The sequence below is a fragment of the Rhineura floridana genome, chromosome 3 (assembly GCF_030035675.1).
Source record: "Rhineura floridana isolate rRhiFlo1 chromosome 3, rRhiFlo1.hap2, whole genome shotgun sequence".
Taxonomy (NCBI): Eukaryota; Metazoa; Chordata; class Lepidosauria; order Squamata; family Rhineuridae; genus Rhineura; species Rhineura floridana.
Genome location: NC_084482.1, coordinates 129,179,832 through 129,198,186, shown reverse-complemented (window position 1 = coordinate 129,198,186; position 18,355 = coordinate 129,179,832). Strand labels below are relative to the sequence as shown.

General features: G+C 43.5%; 1 protein-coding gene across 7 annotated transcripts in view; it reads right to left on the bottom strand.

Annotated features, from left to right (window-relative positions):
- Positions 1 to 18,355, bottom strand: part of HEMK1 (HemK methyltransferase family member 1) — a 70,668-nt gene that overhangs the window by 36,125 nt on the left and 16,188 nt on the right. For all 7 annotated transcript variants that reach the window (XR_009761457.1, XR_009761456.1, XM_061617868.1 and 4 more), the window contains one exon: positions 13,374 to 13,467. Coding sequence is in view for 5 of the 7 variants with exons in the window: in XM_061617868.1 (XP_061473852.1) it covers positions 13,374 to 13,467 (94 nt within the window). In the remaining 2 variants the exon portion in view is untranslated. The remainder of the gene's footprint in view (positions 1 to 13,373; positions 13,468 to 18,355) is intronic.

The following is an 18,355-nucleotide window of genomic DNA, read 5'->3' as shown; positions in this document are numbered from 1 at the left end:
AAAGTGGTATGATACTGCTTTAAATGTACAGTGCAGATGGGGCCTATGCTGCTCAAGCTCTCATCTGGGTGCCTGCTCTTGAACCTCTGAATGCCATCTTCCCTCCCTGTCTTCAAGACAGGGCATAAAGAAATGGAAGGTATTATTGCAAATTGTCTCTCTCATTCTTCCTCTGTTTCTTTTCCTCTTCTACCAGCTTTCCAGTTCTCACAGCAACTTCTCTCATCCTCTTCCCCTAAAAACTGAAGCAATTCACTATGCAGCCTCACCAAAACATCACTTCTTACCCCGATTCTCCTTCTCCCTTCTTTGGGACACCCTTCACAGGCAACTATCTCAATTGCCATGTTGCTATACTTTCTCAGTAAAAGTCAGTTTCAGGACAAGTTCTAATCTCATCTCTGTTGCTACCCCCACCCCACCCCGAGGATCTTATGGGAGTGATCTGCTACCTAGATGAAATGGTACAAATATTATGGATGCTTGGCTCCTTTGTATTATGATAAGTGTGCTAGTCCATGGGCCTGCTTCACCGAACAAACAAGCCTGCCCTCCAACAGAATAAAGCCAGCACTGCAGTGAGAAATGATTCCCTTAGTACAATTGCGCCAAGTCCCCCTTGCACACACCCCACCCCCAGTCATCCATGTGCTGAAAGGGCTTATTCTCTGAACACAGAGAAATAATTCACAGATAAGCAGAGAAACATATGTCCTTAGCAAGTGTGGTAACAGTACTTATTCCTGGGTTAGTGGCACTGGATAGCCTTACAACACCAGAGAAATACCCCAAGTCAGCTTATGACACCAGTCATTACATCCTATCCCAATATGTTCATTTTATGCTATACCGTAATAAAGTAATTCTTGCAACAGTGCTCCATGCTGCCCTTGATACCTATTGAAATGAGATACTGACAATGTGCCTGATTTAGCTAAAGTTAGCCATGACTAACTTGTTCTAATGGATTCAAGGGGAACTTAGTCACAACTAACTTTATTTGCATTTGGGGCTCTCACAGGTAAGCAGATCAAGTGTATTTGATGAAGCTAAGGATGCACGCATTGAGACTGGCAGAGTTTTTCTGAGTGCAAAACTAACAGAAAATAGAAAACTTGAGAACCTGGTCTGGCCCACACATATCCCATATATGTCACATTTTGCACTATTTCATGGAGTTTTTTTAAAAGTTATTTTGTACAGAACCTTGTAACGCAACAAAGAGACAGAAGCACCTGCACAGCTTTCCAGGCAAAAACATTTCATTATAGCTCTTCCTGGTAATCACCCTGCCACTAAACCTCCATTTATTATTTTATTTATTTATCCAATTTATATCTCGCCCTTTCTCTCAGAAGGGCGGCAAACAAAAACACTACAAGCACTCTAAAACATCTTAAAAGCAAAAGACTTTAAAACATATTAAAGCAAAACATCTTTAAAAACAAATGTTGAAAGAGGAAGGTGTTCATAGGCACCAAAAAGAGAACAGAGATGGTGCCTGCCTAATACTTAAGAAGAGGGAATTCTACAGGGTAGGTGCCACAACACTAAAGTCCACTTCCTATGTTGTGCAGAACGGACCTCCTGATAAGATGGTACCAGCAGGAGGCCCTCACTTGCAGAGCGCAGTGATTGATTGGGTATATAAAGGATAAGGTGATCTTTCAGGTATCCTGGTCTCAAGCTGCATAGGGCTTTGTACGCCAAAACCAGAACCCTAAACTTGGCCCGGTGGCTAATAGGCAGCCAGTGCTTTCAGCAGCAGGCTAACATGTTGGCAATATCCTGCCCCGGTGAGCAGCCATATAGCCACATTTTGCACAAGCTGCAGCTCCAGATCAATCTCAAGGGCAGTCCCACATAGAGCACATTATGTATGTCCAGGCTGGATTACTATATAGCACATTACAGTAATCCGGTCTGGACGTTACCAGGGCATGGACAACAGTTGTCAGGCTATTCTGGTCCAGAAACAGCCGCAGGTGTCTTACCAGCCGAAGCTGGTGAAAGGCACTCCTTGCCACTGATGTAACATGGTAATTTAACCCAGTAGCTAATAGGCAACCAGTGCAATTCATTCAGCAGCGGGGTGATATGTTGGCGATACCCTGCCCCAGTGAGCAGTCACACTGCCGCATTTTGCACTAGCTGCAGATTCTGGACCAATCTCAAGGGAAGCCCCACATAAAGTTCATTACTGTAATCCAGCCTGGAGATTACCAGTGCATGGACAACAATGGTCAGGCTATTCCTGTCCAGAAACGGCCGCAGCTGTCTTACCAGCTGAAGCTGGTAAAAGGCACTCCTAGCCAGGGAGGTCCCCTGGGCCTCTAGTGACAAAGATAGATCCAGGAGCACCCCAGATTACAAACCCACTCTTTCAGAGTGAGTTACAACCTCATCCAAAGCAGGAAATCAACCAATTATTCAAACTCGGAAACCACCAACCCACTGTGCCTCCAACTTGCTAGGATTCATACTCAGTTTACTGGCCCTCATCCAGTCCACCACTGAGTCCAGGCAGCAGTCCAGGGCTTGCACAGCCTCTCCCAATGCAGATGTTACAGAGAAATAGAGCTGGGTATCGTCAGCGTACTGCTGACAACTGGCCCCAAATCTCCTGATGACCGCTCCCAAGGGCTTCATATAGATGTTCAACAGCATTGGGGAAAAGGTAGTAGCCCTGCAGCATCCCACAGCACAACTGTCAGGGGGCTGAAGGACAATCACCTGATGCTGTTCTCTGAAAACAACCCTGGAGATAGGATCAGAACCACTGTAAAACAGTGCCTCCGATACCCATCTCACTAGTCCAGAACGATACCATGTCAATAATATCAAAAGCTGCTGAGAGATCAAGTAAGAATAACAGGGTCACACTCCCCCTGTTCTTCTCCTGATACAGGTCATCCATCAGGGTGACCAAGGCCGATTCAGTCCCTGAATTCAGACCGGAATGGGTCAAGATAATCTGTTTCATCCAAGAGTACTTGCAACTGCTGCACCACAACCCTCTCAATCACCTTCCCTAAAAAGGGGGTGTTTGCGACCAGGCAGTAGTTGTCACAAACCAGTGGGTCCTGAGTAGGCTTTTTCAGGAGCAGTCAGATTACCATCTCTTTCAGAGTGACTGGGACTACTCCCTCTTGCAAAGATGCATTGACCACACCCTGGATCCACCAAGAAGGGCAAGGGTCGAGAGGACATGTTGCTGGCCACATCGTCGCAAACACCTTGTCCATGTCATCAGGCCACATCAACTGAAATGGATCCCAAGAAGTTGCATTGGACACCTCACTGGGGACTACAGTAGATGTGGATGGGACATCAAGATTGCTATGGAGGTGAGCAACTTTACCCTGGATTATTTGAACCCTTTTCTTTGTTTAAAAAACAAAACCAAAGCCACAGACATCCCACACTGAACTGAAACCACTGCATTGACTAACCCAGGAACCGTTATGTCTTCTGTATAATAATTTCTTTTAGGAGAAGCTAAATTTTGCTACATTATTATCCCAAAAATTGGTTACTCTTACTATCTTCGTTAAAGGGTCCTCTCCCTATTTTTTTTTAAAGCGGACTACATCAGATTTATTAGGGTGCACATGTATACATAACTGCAGTGTCAGATTATTAAGAAATAGTATTAATAAAAGAACAATGCTGGTAATCCCAGGAGAACAATAAATATGCTTATAGGAAGTGTGCCAAGACAAGTGAAAATAAGAGCACTGGTCTGGATGCAACTTAGTTATGCAGCTATAGAGGATCAGTGTCCTTGTGATAAAATTAGAGGTTGGAGAAATCAGCACTGTATTGGTCACAGATTCTTCCATGTCGTCTGTAACCTAAAACACTGAAGATACATCTGACCTAGTTTCATATATACCCTGCAGCATTGGATAGATGAGTCATCTGCTTGGTGGAGAAGGGTTCAGCCTACAGGAATATTACAATACAAACAGATGCTTCACAGAACACCATACTAGTCATTCAGAATGAGCACACCCCACATGCTAGACATCCTGCCTCTCTGAGTCATTGACACAGGCTACAAAAAGCAGCTTCGGTATTTCAGTACCTCTTTCCTAGAACTGGCGGCTGAGTAAAAGCATTTCAAAATGAAATCTCTCCCTGTCTCTCTCTCCTCCAGCCTTGAAAAAAGCACCAGCAGCCTTGCTGTGCTACCGATTGCACGATTATTGCAAGATACGGGGGAAGGGGCTCAACAAAGAGGGCGGCATAAAGGGCTAGAAAGTAAAGGGGGCACGATTATGCTAAGAGCAGCTTCTAAAAGGAGTTCATTTCACTTCGAACTGAAGAGGTGCAGATAGAAGCAAACAGAGCACAATGCCTAAAACAGAATACTATGTGTAAAGTGAGTGAAAGGGGGAGAGGGGAGAATACACAGACCCAGTACCCCGAGATAAACTGCCTCTTCCCCAGTCTACCCGAGGCTTCACAATACATAGCCTGATCAGCAAGCAGAAAACTGGAGAGAGAAGTGTCTCCTAAACCAGAACATTATCTGAAATTCCCTTGTGCTGTTTTGATACAGCTCTGGTAACATCCAGGTTAGATGATGGCAATTTGTTTTATGAGGGGGATGTCCCTGCAGAACCAGTTCAGAACATGGTAGCTAGATCATTAATGGAGATACACCAACGTCCCTTATGAGGAAAGGCTGCAACATTTGGGGCTCTTTTTTTTTTTTAGAGAGAAAAGGCAAATAAATAAGAGGTGGCATGATAGAAGTATATAAACTATGCATGGCATGGTGGATAGAGAAGTTTTCTCTCTCATATAACACTAGAACTCGTGGACATCCAATGAAGCTGAATGTGGGAGGATTTAGGACAGACAAAAGAATGTACTTCTTCGCACAGCACAGAGCTAAACTGTGAAATTTGCTCCCACAGGATGCAGTGATGGCCACCAACTTGTATGGCTTTAAAAGAGGCTTGACAAACCCATGAAGGATAAGGCTATCAATGGCTACTAGCCACGATGGCTATGCTCTGCCTCAACAGTGGGTCAGAGACAGTATGGGTCCGAATAGCAGCTGCTGGGAACTGCAGGAGTGGAGAGTGCTGTTGCGCTCAGGTCCTGCTTGCAGGCTTCCCAAAGGCCTGCGGTTGGCCATTGAGAACAGGATGGTGGACTAGATGGGCCACTGGCCTGACCCATCTGCACTGGCTTCTAGTTTGTTTCCAGGCACAATGTATTATTTTTGTATTATTATTTCTTCAAAGTGCTATTTTGAGCCTTCAAAGCCTTTAAGGCCCAAAAGGGCTTGCAACCAGGGTATTACCTTCTTTCAGATAAAGTTGCTTGGTGAAAACAATATAGTAAATGGAACAGCATGTAAGAAAAGCCCAGTGATTCATTTCCTTCCCGCAGAGAAGCATTGGAAAGCATGATTTGAAGTGGAAAGGTTGTGTGTGGGTGGGGGTTGCTTTTTCAACCCACCACTTGATTTTCACAGCCAGCAAAGAAGTTGTGTAATACGCAAATTAAGGCATCTGAATTGGAACAACTAGAACATGGCTGCCCTACTTAAGGCGTGAAATTCTCTCCCTTTAAAATTCTCTCTGGCCACCTCTTTGTGCCATGGTGAGAAATAATTGAAAATTCTTCTCATTTGCCTTAAATTACCTGCTGCTCTAGCTGAACTCATTTCTTTACTACTGAGGTTAAGCAGTCCTACTCTGCAACTCTTTCTCCTTCGTTTAGTCTCTTCCAACTAGCACAAGATTTCCCCCTTTCCTCTCTCTCCTTTTGACTCTTCCCTTTTTTAGATGGTGACCCCGTAGGCACAGAGTCATGCTTGTCTATTCTTGTCCTGTCAAGTGTTTATTAGACATTGTTATATTAAGCTATAATTACTGAGTCTTACTAGAGCTTTTTTTTGTGCTACTGCAATACTATTTTACCTCCTTGTCTTACTTAAATATCCCTATGGTTTTTTCTCTTTGTTTTAGTTTTAAATTTTTACTTGTGTGCACATGCTCTGCTTTGAAAACTACTTTTAATGGAATCCTGGCATATAAATATTTGAAATAAAATATAAAAGAACAACAGTGCTGAAGACAAGAGGGTGGAGCAATCTCTCTTTGATCAACAAACAGTGTGGATGCTTTCACAAGAAGAGACATTCCTAGAAGGACAAGTTTCTGCTCTGGAAAACATTTCCCCACCAGAAAGTTAATTCTGGGAGTTTTGTCAGGGAAAAATAATCTCATCTGTACATACAACCAATATGTCTCCAGATGTCACAGTCGATTTGCAAAAGCTCGGCTGAGTCAGACATCTTTTTGAAACAATGCAGTAAAGCATTCTGTACTTTTTGCAAGTCATATGTGGGCAGTGTGTGTGAACACACATTAAGACATTATTTCCCCCAACTACATTACTGACAAAGCTCACCTCAGTGCGACAATGCATACTTGTTTCATCATGTCCTCTTAACTCTGCTGGGGTTTTTTGGGGGGGGCGGGGTCCAACACAGCATCAACTTTCATCTGGTTTCATTTCATTAATCTGAACAGACACTGAACAGTTTCCACATTCAAAAATGGCTAAGATGTCCTAACTTGCTTCTCAGGAGTACCAAGGCATTTCCATTACCTCCCTGTTATTGTGAAGGGGGGGGAAGTGTCACATACGGAATGAAAATCTTCTAGCTCTCTTCTACTAGGGCAAAGGCCAGATGATAAAGGAAGCCTCTAAGTTCTCTGGAAGGTACAGGATATTATGACACAGAGCTAACATCCTAATGTCTTAAGACACAATTTTGTGAAACACAAGAAGTGAGAGAATATCCGTGTAATATTTACAAAAAAAGAATATTTGAGTTCAAAGGGATCTCAAAAGCTGCTAGAGCAATTTCCCAATGACGAAAGGTTACAACATTTGGAATATTTTAGCTTAGGGGAAAAATGTGAATAAGGAGGAATATAATAGAGATGTATAGAAGTATGCATGGTATCGTTTGGGTAGGGAAGTAGTTAAATGAACCATGGTATGCTATAATGCAGAAGCAGACTGACACAAACGGTACAGATCTGAACGGGACTACAGGAATTCAAAACCCTTAATAGTTCCCCAAACCCGGCTATACGCAAGCAGGCGGGGCCAGTGGGGCCGGGCCATGGAGCTGGCCACCTGCCAAGCACTGTCACTGTCACTGTGTGGGATGGCGAGGGGCGGTGGTGAGGTTGCTGTGGTGGCTAGTGCCCATTGGGAACGGTGGGGAAGAATGTAGGGAGGGCAAATGGACAGGAGGAGCCAGAGCCCATGACAGGCATTGCCAACTAATTCCAGTTTTGTCCCCTGATGGAGTTCTACAAAGACAACTCTAAGACTAAGGACAAGGAGGAAGCTGACAGCCAGGACCATCCCCTGGTCTCTCTGCAAGCGAGAAGGCAGACAGATTTGGGCACCTGCAGTTGGTGGGGCAGTTTTCCATTCACCCTAATGAACAAGTTTCCACTGACAGAGCCAGAACTGCTGGGGCACTCACGCTGCTGTGCTGGCAAGCAGTAGTTGACACCACAGTGCTGCTCCACACAGGCCTGGGAAAGAAAAGGGTTAGCAGTTGGATGAGTCTGTTAGAAAGCAAGTCAGAAAAAGCAGCAAATACATACCCTTGTGGGTGAAAAACACACTATAGGTCAGAGGTGAAGGATCAGGTGGCAGATGATAAGACCCTGAAGAGCTCCTGCCAAAGTAGATAATATGGGCCTAGATGGGCAAATAGATTAGTATAAGGCAGCTTCCTATGACGACTGGTTTCCAAAGATGACTTAGTTGTTTTAGTTGCTTTGCCCTAAAATAAGCCACTCTGTGCTAATGAAAAATATTTCCAGTAGAGTTTAGCCACCCCATCTCACTCTACCAAATCTACCATTAATAAACTGTACTTTGTGTGACGGTAATCTATGTACAGCAGCAGGATTGTCTTTGCCAACCATAGATTTTGGCAGTGTGCTATGGAGCTGTTATAGCCATGTTGTGAAAGCACAAATATACCCAGAAAAGCTCAGAATAGTTACTGAGGATGGTCCCCCCCCCCAAATTTTCTGAACAAATAGAACAAAGATTAGACACAAATCTTTCCTAGAAGGGGGGTTGAGAAATAAAAAGAAACTTTGACCAAACTTACTTCAATTTCGCTAAAAAGGGAAATGTCAATAGATGAAAAAGGAAGAGAAAGAGGCACCGGAAAACCTATTAAAGGGCAGAATAATAATTCCTGGAAATCAAAACAACTGGGCTCTGTCCCAATTTAAAAGCATTACTGCCCTCTGGTGGCAAAGCCTATTTCTTATCCAGAAGCATATAAACAGGAGACAGATTAATAGGCTCAGCAAAAATTCCTAGATATAAAATATCAAGGCTTAACTGAGCTTACACACATTTTGATATCTTGGTTTATCAAATCCTATACATGTTTTTTCCAATACCCCAGAGCACACATTAAAAGATTCAACAATATAAAATTAGACAAGTGAGACCTGCAACAAAACGTTGCAGTGTATTTTCATCTTCTTAACAGGAATGCTCTTCTTCAGGGTGCTAGTCAGCCATGCACTCCTCCAGAACACCAAAAGTTACAAGGGGCTCAAGCAAGCCCACCCCCATTTCCCATTTTTTAATTTTTCCAACAATCCTTAGTCTTCACTGGACTGGTTTTCTCCTAGTGGTGGGATGGGGGAAGTGGCTTATGCTACACAGGCAAACACAAAAAAAGAGTCATTACCCAGTAGAGTGGAATGCAAAAGTAGGAAAATGACAGGCACTAGGGCATATCTGTCCTGCCCAGAGCCGAGGAACAGTGGCTCACTCGGTTCTGTGTTTTTTTTTCTTTTTATTAAAGTAACAGTTACATCAAAAGCTTTACGACTCATCCACCTAGCTATGCTTTCTAAGAACTTTGCCCTGATGACTAACTCTAACTAAGCATGGCTCCACAACACTCTAATGTTAACGCAGCAAAGAGAGACACCCCCCCCCGTGCCTCCTTGAGAAGCCTGGGGTTTTGTGTCAAGTTGTTGGCTCCTCCTTAATGACATTGCAGATTACCTCTTCTGCCGCCAGCGTGTACAGGGCTGGCTCTCAGCTTCTCCCTCAGAGTTGCGGGCAGGCAGCCTGCTCGACTGTGGGAAACTGCAGGGCGCCTGGCTGGGAAATGGCAGGTGTAGCAGGTGGTGCCAAGACTGTGGGTGGAGGAGCGGGGTGTGTGCGTAACAGTTCAGTCTCCACAGGGACAGTCTCCATCAGCCCTTGTTGTGCTTCAGCGGGGGGGGGGGCAGAAGAGGGGGAAGTTGAAGTGTCAGTGTCTGGGATGTGCACGCTCTGAGAACTCTCCCTGCTGCTTGTCCCCTCCAGCTGCTCATCCTCCCAGTCCTCAATGTCAGAGTCTGGTGCCTTGAAGCCTGCCCTACCCACCTGGGTCACTACAACATCACTATAATGCAATGCAAGCAAGTGTGCACATAGCCAAAATATAATGAACATCACAGCAGACAGTAAATAAGGCTACAGATACCAAAAGCAATAATGTATAACGCTGCAACATAAATAATCAATGCAGACAAATGTTACAAATGGCCTAAATACAATACAGTTCACAACAAACAGTACAATATGCCACAATAGCTACACAGGCGTATTTGCTTCTTCCAACTTTTGGGTTCCCCTAAGCATGCTGATCCCACCCTCTTGGTTGTTAGCAGCCCTGTTCCGACTCTAGTCCTGTAGGCATGAAGGCATAGAATTTGCTATCAGAAAGGAGTGATGCTACATTAAAAACCAAAACAAAGCTGAGTGACAGGTTTTCAACAAGTTTTTGCTAAACTTTTATTGGCCAGCTGGTTCACAAACATTAAAACAGCCTTGCTTGCTATTTTTAAAAAAGTGTCCAGAGTGACAACACAATAATCCTTCCACAATCAAACCCTGTAAGTTCAGTTGGCTTCACTACAGTGGTCAAAATGTATTCCAGGTTGTGTGGCTACATGCTAACAACCAAGGGAATGGGACTCATGACAAGTGGGGTCTTGTGTCCATAAACGGAAAGGGATTAATTGCAAACATTTTCAAGCAGAACGCTCCATGTAAAATCCAACAAATACAAAGGACGTTATCTGAGCAGAATCATATTAAGGCTGTAATCCTGGGCACAATTACTAAAAAGCAAGTCCAACTGAAGTCCATAGAAATTACTTCCTTGTTAGCCTTACACAGGATTGTACTACAAATAGCATGCTTATTTCCTAACTTCTTTGGAATACCGTAAGCAGAACGTAAGAACAGGCTAGCCAGATCAGGCCACAGGCCCATCTAGTCCACCATTTTGTTCTCAAAATGGCTGACCAGATGCCCCTGGAAAGTCAGCAAGCTTTTGTCATCCAATTCTCTCTTCCACTCAAGTAAAATACATTTTGCACCCCATCTTACATACACAAGGAGAGAGATCTGTATCGCAGCAGGCACTGAGCAAACATGGAGCCCCCTCCCCTTACAGCAATTTGTCAACTAAGTTTATTTTAGGACAGCTTGTGGCAAACCAAGTTTCATCAAGCATTAATAAGAAAGTTTTCCAAGAATTCATAAATGAAAACTGACCCAAACAGTTATGCTCAGCTAACTGGGGAGCAGAAATATGCTATATGATCCTTGTGAAGAATGGAAACTAGGGACGCAATCTGAAGTTACTATTTCTTTCATCATCTACAGTTCAAATGAAATTCCTGGGAAAGTACCTGCAAAGAAATCCTGTTTTGAAATGCAGCAGTGACCTTGCAGCCCTTGAACTTTGGGTGGTTAAGAGAACTGGTAAGCCACTCAGCTTGTGCAACAAGATTATATATAAATATAGTGTTGGTGATTCCAGGAAGCCACACATTCATATAGTATTATCTCACTCACTGCTGCCTGAACACTCAATCCTCCTCTATTCATATCCAACAATCCATCTCCCAAATTGCCCTATAGATGTTATGCTGGCCAGCTGACTTTAAATCCATGTGGTTACTGTAAGCAAGAGGTGAATGTTCCTTCCCCCCCCCCAACCTGCGTGTATCTAAAGCACCAACAAACGGAAAAAGCAGCAATGCAATGCATGAAATACAAGCATTCAGAGTAACAATAATTTTAAAAATAGCAATTTAGTAAATTTCAAGCGTTCAAAATGTTTCACGTATATTATCTCATGAATTCTTACAATGTTCCTGGAAGATACACAGATATGATCAATAAGTTGCTGGGGGATGAGGAGGGCTGAGTCTACATGAGTTCATAGCCAAGGTGAGATTTCAACTGTGCAGACTTTCTTGTCCATAGCTTACACAACCCATGGGGTGCTGCATATTTTATAATTCTGCCACTACGCCCACAAATCTGTAATTTGGAATTAGGAACAGGATTCAACAACTTTAGAATGTCAGATTTAAAAAAGAAACCTTTTTTGAACCCTGAGGCTATGGAGAAAAGTTTGAAAGCAAGCAATACCTGCTGAAGCCTCAGAAGCTACAGTGGGTTAGGAACTGGCTATTCTGTGCCACCCATCTCTTTCCTCTCTCTCCATGCAGTAGAACAGAAAAGGAAGCAAAGCAGGTGGTTGTGAATTTGCTTCGGCTGCAGAATTTAGACAGGTTGCAGAATTTACATTTGTGTTATTGCAGCACTTAGTACTTAGCATCCTGCAACGATATCAAAGTCCAAGGGTTCAAAAACTGATTTGGATAGCAGCTAAATATGCCTTGATCTCTTTCCTGGACAACCAGAGGCCAACACAGAAAACAGAGGTGATGCAACTACCAGGAGTGGTAGGAGTGGAAGCAGCTCTGCAAAGGTGATACTGGTCACATCCACCCCATACCTTCAAAGTACTATTATGCCACTTTAACAGTCATGAAGAATTCTAGGACCTGTAGTTTAAGGATACTGTCCTCCCAGAGCTACACTTCCCAGCACCCTTAACAAACAACAGTTCCCAGGACTCTCCACGCCTGTTAAAGTGGTATAACAATGCTTTAAATATATGATGTGGATGCAACCACTGTGTTTTTAAGTTATCAGTCTTGTATTTATTATTATTATTATTATTTATTATTATTATCATTATCATTATCATCATCATCATCATCTTTATTTATACCCCGCCCTTTTTCCAAACTGGAACTCAAGGCGGCTTCCAGATAAAAAGTACACATAATTAAGAACATACATACATCTGCATTAACATATAATTAAAGTATTAAAATATTAAAACCATTTAACAACATTTAAAATACTGCAAACTCAGTTTAAATAGCCATGCAGATAAAACAATAACTGTACAGTATGCAGTTATTTTGAAGAAATTAATTCCCTATTTATTTCTTCTCTTCTCTGCCATGATCAGTTTCATAGCTGCTGTTTTTTGTTTTGTTAGCAGGTTACATCCTCTCCCCAAATCTCTCTAAATTTGGCAAGTTCTATCAAATTGCAAGTGTTCTCATTAATCCGTGAAATATTCCTGGAAGGTAGGCTGGCATTAATCCCACACTGCTAGGACGGAAGGAAGACCTGCAGCCTCCCTGCAGAATTCGGTTCTAATACGGACTGAATGTAAGTTACCAGCAAGCTGATCAAACATAACCTCTTACAAACAGCGCAGCCAATTAATAAACGCTGACAAACACCACAAGTTCAGAACAGTTCAACCAGTGTTTATGTGAGCAAGCAAAGAGAAGAATCAGGGGAAAAGTTCAACTGCATTTGGGCTTGAAAAAGAGGTCCCACCAGAAGAAAGAAGGAAGGAAGGAAGGAAGGAAGGAAGGAAGGAAGGAAGGAAGGAAGGAAGGAAGGAAGGAAGGAAGGAAGGAAGGAAGGAAGGAAGGAAGGAAGGAAGGAAGGAAGGAAGGAAGGAAGGAAGGAAGGAAGGAAGGAAGGAAGGAACTAGGCTGGCAGAGGCAAACATCAATTATGCAAGCTTATGGGCTGAATCAGTAATACTCCCTTGTGCTTACTATCAATACTTGCATCACACACAGCACGGCTTTACTTTAAGACTGGGGTGGGGTTGATATTGCATGAGAATAGTGAGAGCACAGCGTGAAAAATGGCAATTCCACCAGATAGTTTTGTATTGAGCCCTTAATTATCTTGTAAGCTCCATTTGGCACAGAAGGATTCAGCACCCAAATTATTAATAGATGCTTTGAAGTTGGTCTTTGTTAGAACTGTGGGTCTATACGGGTTCTCAAAGTTGTTTTCTTATGGATGTCTAACATTGCGTTTCCTTCAAAATAGAAGATGTATGCATGTAACAACAAAGCATTCTACAGAAGAGTTGAAGGTTGTCCCTTCCGATGACTTGCCTCTGTCTCTGGTCGAGGAATGAAGACCGGGGGTTTCATCTTGAGTGTCAGATCCTGGAAATCCCACTCACCAAGAACATACTGCACTGGCATCCTGGAATAGGGGGAAGTGAATTACGTGGCATACCTGGCCAAGACTCCAGTTATATACAAGATCTCATTATCATGCTCAAACTTACCATCATCCTTCCAAGCACACACAACTGCACTGGCAGTACCTTTCCTCATGGGCGGAGTGGGAGGGAAAGAGACCATTCAGTCCTATGATTCAGATTCCAAATGTTCCCAGGAGAGAAGTTTGAAGTGAAAAATGATACCACTCTGGTTTTCCATGGCAGACTATCCACCTCTTTGCAAGCTACTGAACCAGAGCCATATAAGAACATAAGAAGCGCCCTTCTGCATCAGAGCAAACATCTACCCAGCCCCTCATTCTGGGTCCTACAGTGGCCTGCTAGATGCCTATGGGAAGTCCCAAGTAGGATGTGAGTGCAAAAGTACTCTCTTGTTGGTGTTCTGATACTGGGGGCAATATAGCCACTGTGGCCAGTAGTCATTGATAGCCTTATCCTCCATGAATCTGTCTAATCCCCTTTTAAAGCCATCTGAAGCTGGTGGCTGACACATCTGGTAGAAGTAACTTCCATAGTTCAACTATGTGCTATGTGAAGAAGAATTTACCTTTGTCTTTCTCAATCTCCCACCATTCAGCTTCATTGGATGACCCCAGATTTTAGTATTATGAGAGAGGGCATATTTCTACACACAATGCACACCACACCATTTTTGACACTTTTATCATATCCCCACTTGCATTTTTTCCCAAAACTAAGAAGCCCAAACCTTGTAACCTTTTCTTACAGGGGAGTTGCTCCAGTCCTTTGATTGCCCCTTTCTGCAGCTCACGTTTCTTTCACTTCTCCTACACTCAATGAGGAATGCGAACATTTATAATTCTGGATAGTCCTTTAATAACTAGCCCATGCAAACTACAATCCAACATAACATTCCTCTTTGTTACATTTCCTTTCAAGGGCGCCGGATCTCCAGTTCTACTCATTGGAAACAGCCACCAGAGTGTCCTGTGGTACTCTATCCAGTAAGACTGTTAAGTACGCTCAAGTAACATAGGAAGTTGCCTTATACAGAGTCAAACCATTGGTCCATTTAGCTTAGTACGGTCCACACTGACTGGCAGCAGCTCTCCAGGGTTTCAGGCAGGAGGCACTCCCAGCCCGGCCTGCGGATGATGGGGATTGGACCTGGGACCTTCTGCATGCAAGGTGGCTGCTCTACCACTGAGTTATGACTCTCCCCCTCTGCCTCCTACTTCTGAACTTTAAGGTCTGTCACATATGTGCCCTGTCTCTCCTGGTAAGCTACAGCAATGCCAGAACTTCAAGACTAGTTGTTTGCTGCTGCTGCTTATTTATGTATGTATGTATGCATGTATGCATGTATGCATGTATGCATTTATTAAATTTTTATACCGCCCGACTAGCAATAGCTCTCTGGGCGGTGTACAACAGAAAATACAAAATACATCTCATAAAAAGTGCATAATAAATATTACAAAAACGTATAAAGTGCAAAAAAGATCAGATTACATAATATTTTAAAATTGAAATTAAAACGCCATAGAAAAGAGACAGGTCTTAAGCTGGTGCCGAAAAGACAGCAGCATTGGCGCCGTATGCACCTCAATGGGGAGACTATTCCAGAGTTCGGGGGCCACCACTGAGAAGGCCCTAGTTCTCGTCACCACCCTCCGAGCCTCTCTATGAGTCGGGACTCAGAGGAGGGCCTTCGATGCAGAGTGCAGTGTCTGGGCAGGTTCATATCGGGAGAGGCGTTCCGACAGGTATGTGGTCCCGCGCCATATAGGGCTTTATAGGTTAAAACCAACACTTTGAATCTGGCCCGGAAGCATATTGGCAGCCAATGTAAGCGAGCCAGAACAGGTGTTATGTGTTCCGACCGCTTGGTCCTCGTTATTACTCTGGCCGCCGCATTTTGGACAAGCTGTAGCTTCCGAACTGTCTTCAAAGGCAGCCCAACGTAGAGCGCATTGCAGTAGTCTAATCGCGAGGTTACCAGAGCATGTACAACTGATGTAAGGTCCTCTCTGCTCAGGTAGGGACGTAGCTGGGCTACCAACCAAAGTTGGTAGAACGCGTTCTGAGTCACCGAGGCCACTTGAGCCTCAAGTGACAGGGAAGGATCTAAAAAAACTCCCAGACTATGAACCCGCTCCTTTAGGGGGAGTGTAACCCCATCCAGGACAGGGTAGGTATCCACCACCTGGTCAGAGAAACCATCCACAAGCAGCATCTCAGTCTTGTCTGGATTGAGCCTCAGTTTGTTAGCTCCCATCCAGTCCATTATCGCGGCCAGGCAACGGTTCAGCACATTGACAGCCTCACCTGAAGAGGATGAAAAGGAGAAGTAGAGTTGCATGTCATCAGCGTACTGATGACAACGCACTCCAAAACTCCTGATGACGGCACCCAACAGCTTCATGTAGATGTTAAAAAGCATGGGAGACAGAACCGACCCCTGCGGGACTCCACATTGGAGATCCCACGGTGTCGAGCAAGGTTCCCCAAGCACTACCTTCTGGAGACGACCCGCCAAGTAGGAGCGGAACCACTGCCAAGCAGTGCCTCCAATTCCCAACTCCGCGAGCCTCTCCAGAAGGATACCATGGTCGATGGTATCAAAAGCCGCTGAGAGATCAAGGAGAATCAGCAGAGTTACACTCCCTCTGTCCCTCTCCCGACATAGGTCATCATACAGGGTGACCAAGGCTGTCTCAGTGCCGAAACCGGGCCTGAAACCCGATTGAAATGGATCCAGATAATCAGTTTCATCCAATAGTGCCTGGAGTTGGCTAGCAACCACTCGTTCCAAGATCTTACTGGCTATTCCTGGGAGTTGGAGTCCAACATCTGGAGGGGTACAGGCTCCCCATCCCTATACTATAGGAAGACCAGGCAGCTGCCATATTCACATGATTTCCTCAAGCAGGCATTCTTGGTACCTTCTCCCCACCCCAAGCAAGTCACACATTCCACTCTTAGAAATCATAAACCGATTACATGATTATTATTATCCCCCCATGCACACACACACGCATGTGCGTGCACACACACACACACACTAGAATCAAGATAAGGATCCAACATGTTAAATTAGAATCCATTAATTGTTTTAGAATCCAACAAAGTTATATATTTTAGTTCTCAGGCACATACAGATCCAGGAAATGTAGATTAGAGATCTTTGGCATCTATATAAGGCATGCAACACACCCTGTGGCAGTTAAAACCATTCTCAACAAGACTTCATTGGTGAAAGGCATTATGAACGACTGCTTCACTTGTCTTAAAATATCCGTATTGCTCAACAGATCTGATGTGTACCTAAACTCAATCACTTGCAACTTTTTATTCCGCTCTTTTCCTATAGAAAAAAATAACAAAGCTTAAAAGTTTGCATTATCTTCCAATAGCAGAAGTTGGACCACTAAAAGAAATACCCATACTAACTGTCTCTTATTCCCTTGTAACATAACCCATCAGATGGTCCAAGAACAACCAGGCAATCAGCTTGATGAGTTGGTTGCACAGCTTGGACCTACAAGTGCATCAGCAATTTAACCAACTAGACTGGCTCTCTTCCCCCCTGCACATCACTGTTTCGTGATATGAAGTTAATCCCTTAAATGAGCCTTTTTTCCTGAATATTTGACTGTGTTAAAGGCACAAATTTTAAAAATTAAACGCAGGCCCACATTGACTTTGGGCTACAAGCAACTGGGCCTTCATGGGCCCAATTAACAGCACTACTCACAAGTTTTCTATATTTCGGATTACTTTTTCTACCTATATTATATTAAAACAAATCTACATTTCGTATTGTGGTTTGCATCATTTATTCAAATTTCAATCCTTGGCTCTCTTTCACGATTCCTGTTATTTTAGGGAGAGAGAAGGGCAATGAGAGAACAGAGCCAGATACAGGGACTGATGCCCTGTCTGCATTGTCTCCTACAGCAACGTAACCTTGCATTGTTTTGGTACAGAAGGCTCTCAGCATCTTTGTACCTCAATGTCGGCTTTTTCTCACTTCAAATGAGCGTGGCATAAATGCAATCTTAATATTTATTAGGAACTAAGTTGCATTGAACTCAATGAGTAACCATGCATAGGATTGGGCTATGCCTGTTACTTAGGATTTATTGCTGACTCCACTATTGAAGGCAAGGTCATCTTAGGTGTTAAAATCACTTCCATTTTTGCCTACCCATCTCATGTTTGTGGGACTATTAACACTGATATTTAAATGCAGTAATGATTAGTACACAAATGTGCACCTGGAATGCAGCAAGATCAGCAGCAGGAGCCAGAACTTCTAGGAGGCTGGGGAAGAGGACGTACTGTCACTGCTGTCCTCAGCACATCCTTTTTGCTGCTGCCCGTCTGCTCTGGAGGACAGATGAGGGAGTCAGCTGTCAAACATCTAATCTCGGTAGAACACTGTGTCCTCTGAGAGCTGTATTTAAGCCAGGCTCCTGTGGCCCTCTTGGAGTGCAGCTCCTCTAGTAGTGTACATTAGCTTTAATTTTACCTATGTATTTTTTAGCCTGTTAATTTTGGTTCACCTCTGTACTTGTTTCATATTAGGTCTAGATTAGTTCATTGTAATAATGAATTCATCGTAATAATGAATTAATTCCGTCTTGATTGCATTGTTGTGCTTACCTTATTTCAATTTATTGATATCTGTGTAATGCTTTTTTTCAAATGTTGGTGAGGGTATGTTTAGTTCTCCTGCATAAAGTAGTGCGCAGCAAGAACAGGCTGTCTCATCTCACTTTGACCCATAGCCCAAACCTAACTGGAAAGTGCAAATGTTCAAAATCTGCCATTTGTACACATCGAGAGAAATACAGTGGTGATGGCAAGAAGATCTCCACATGC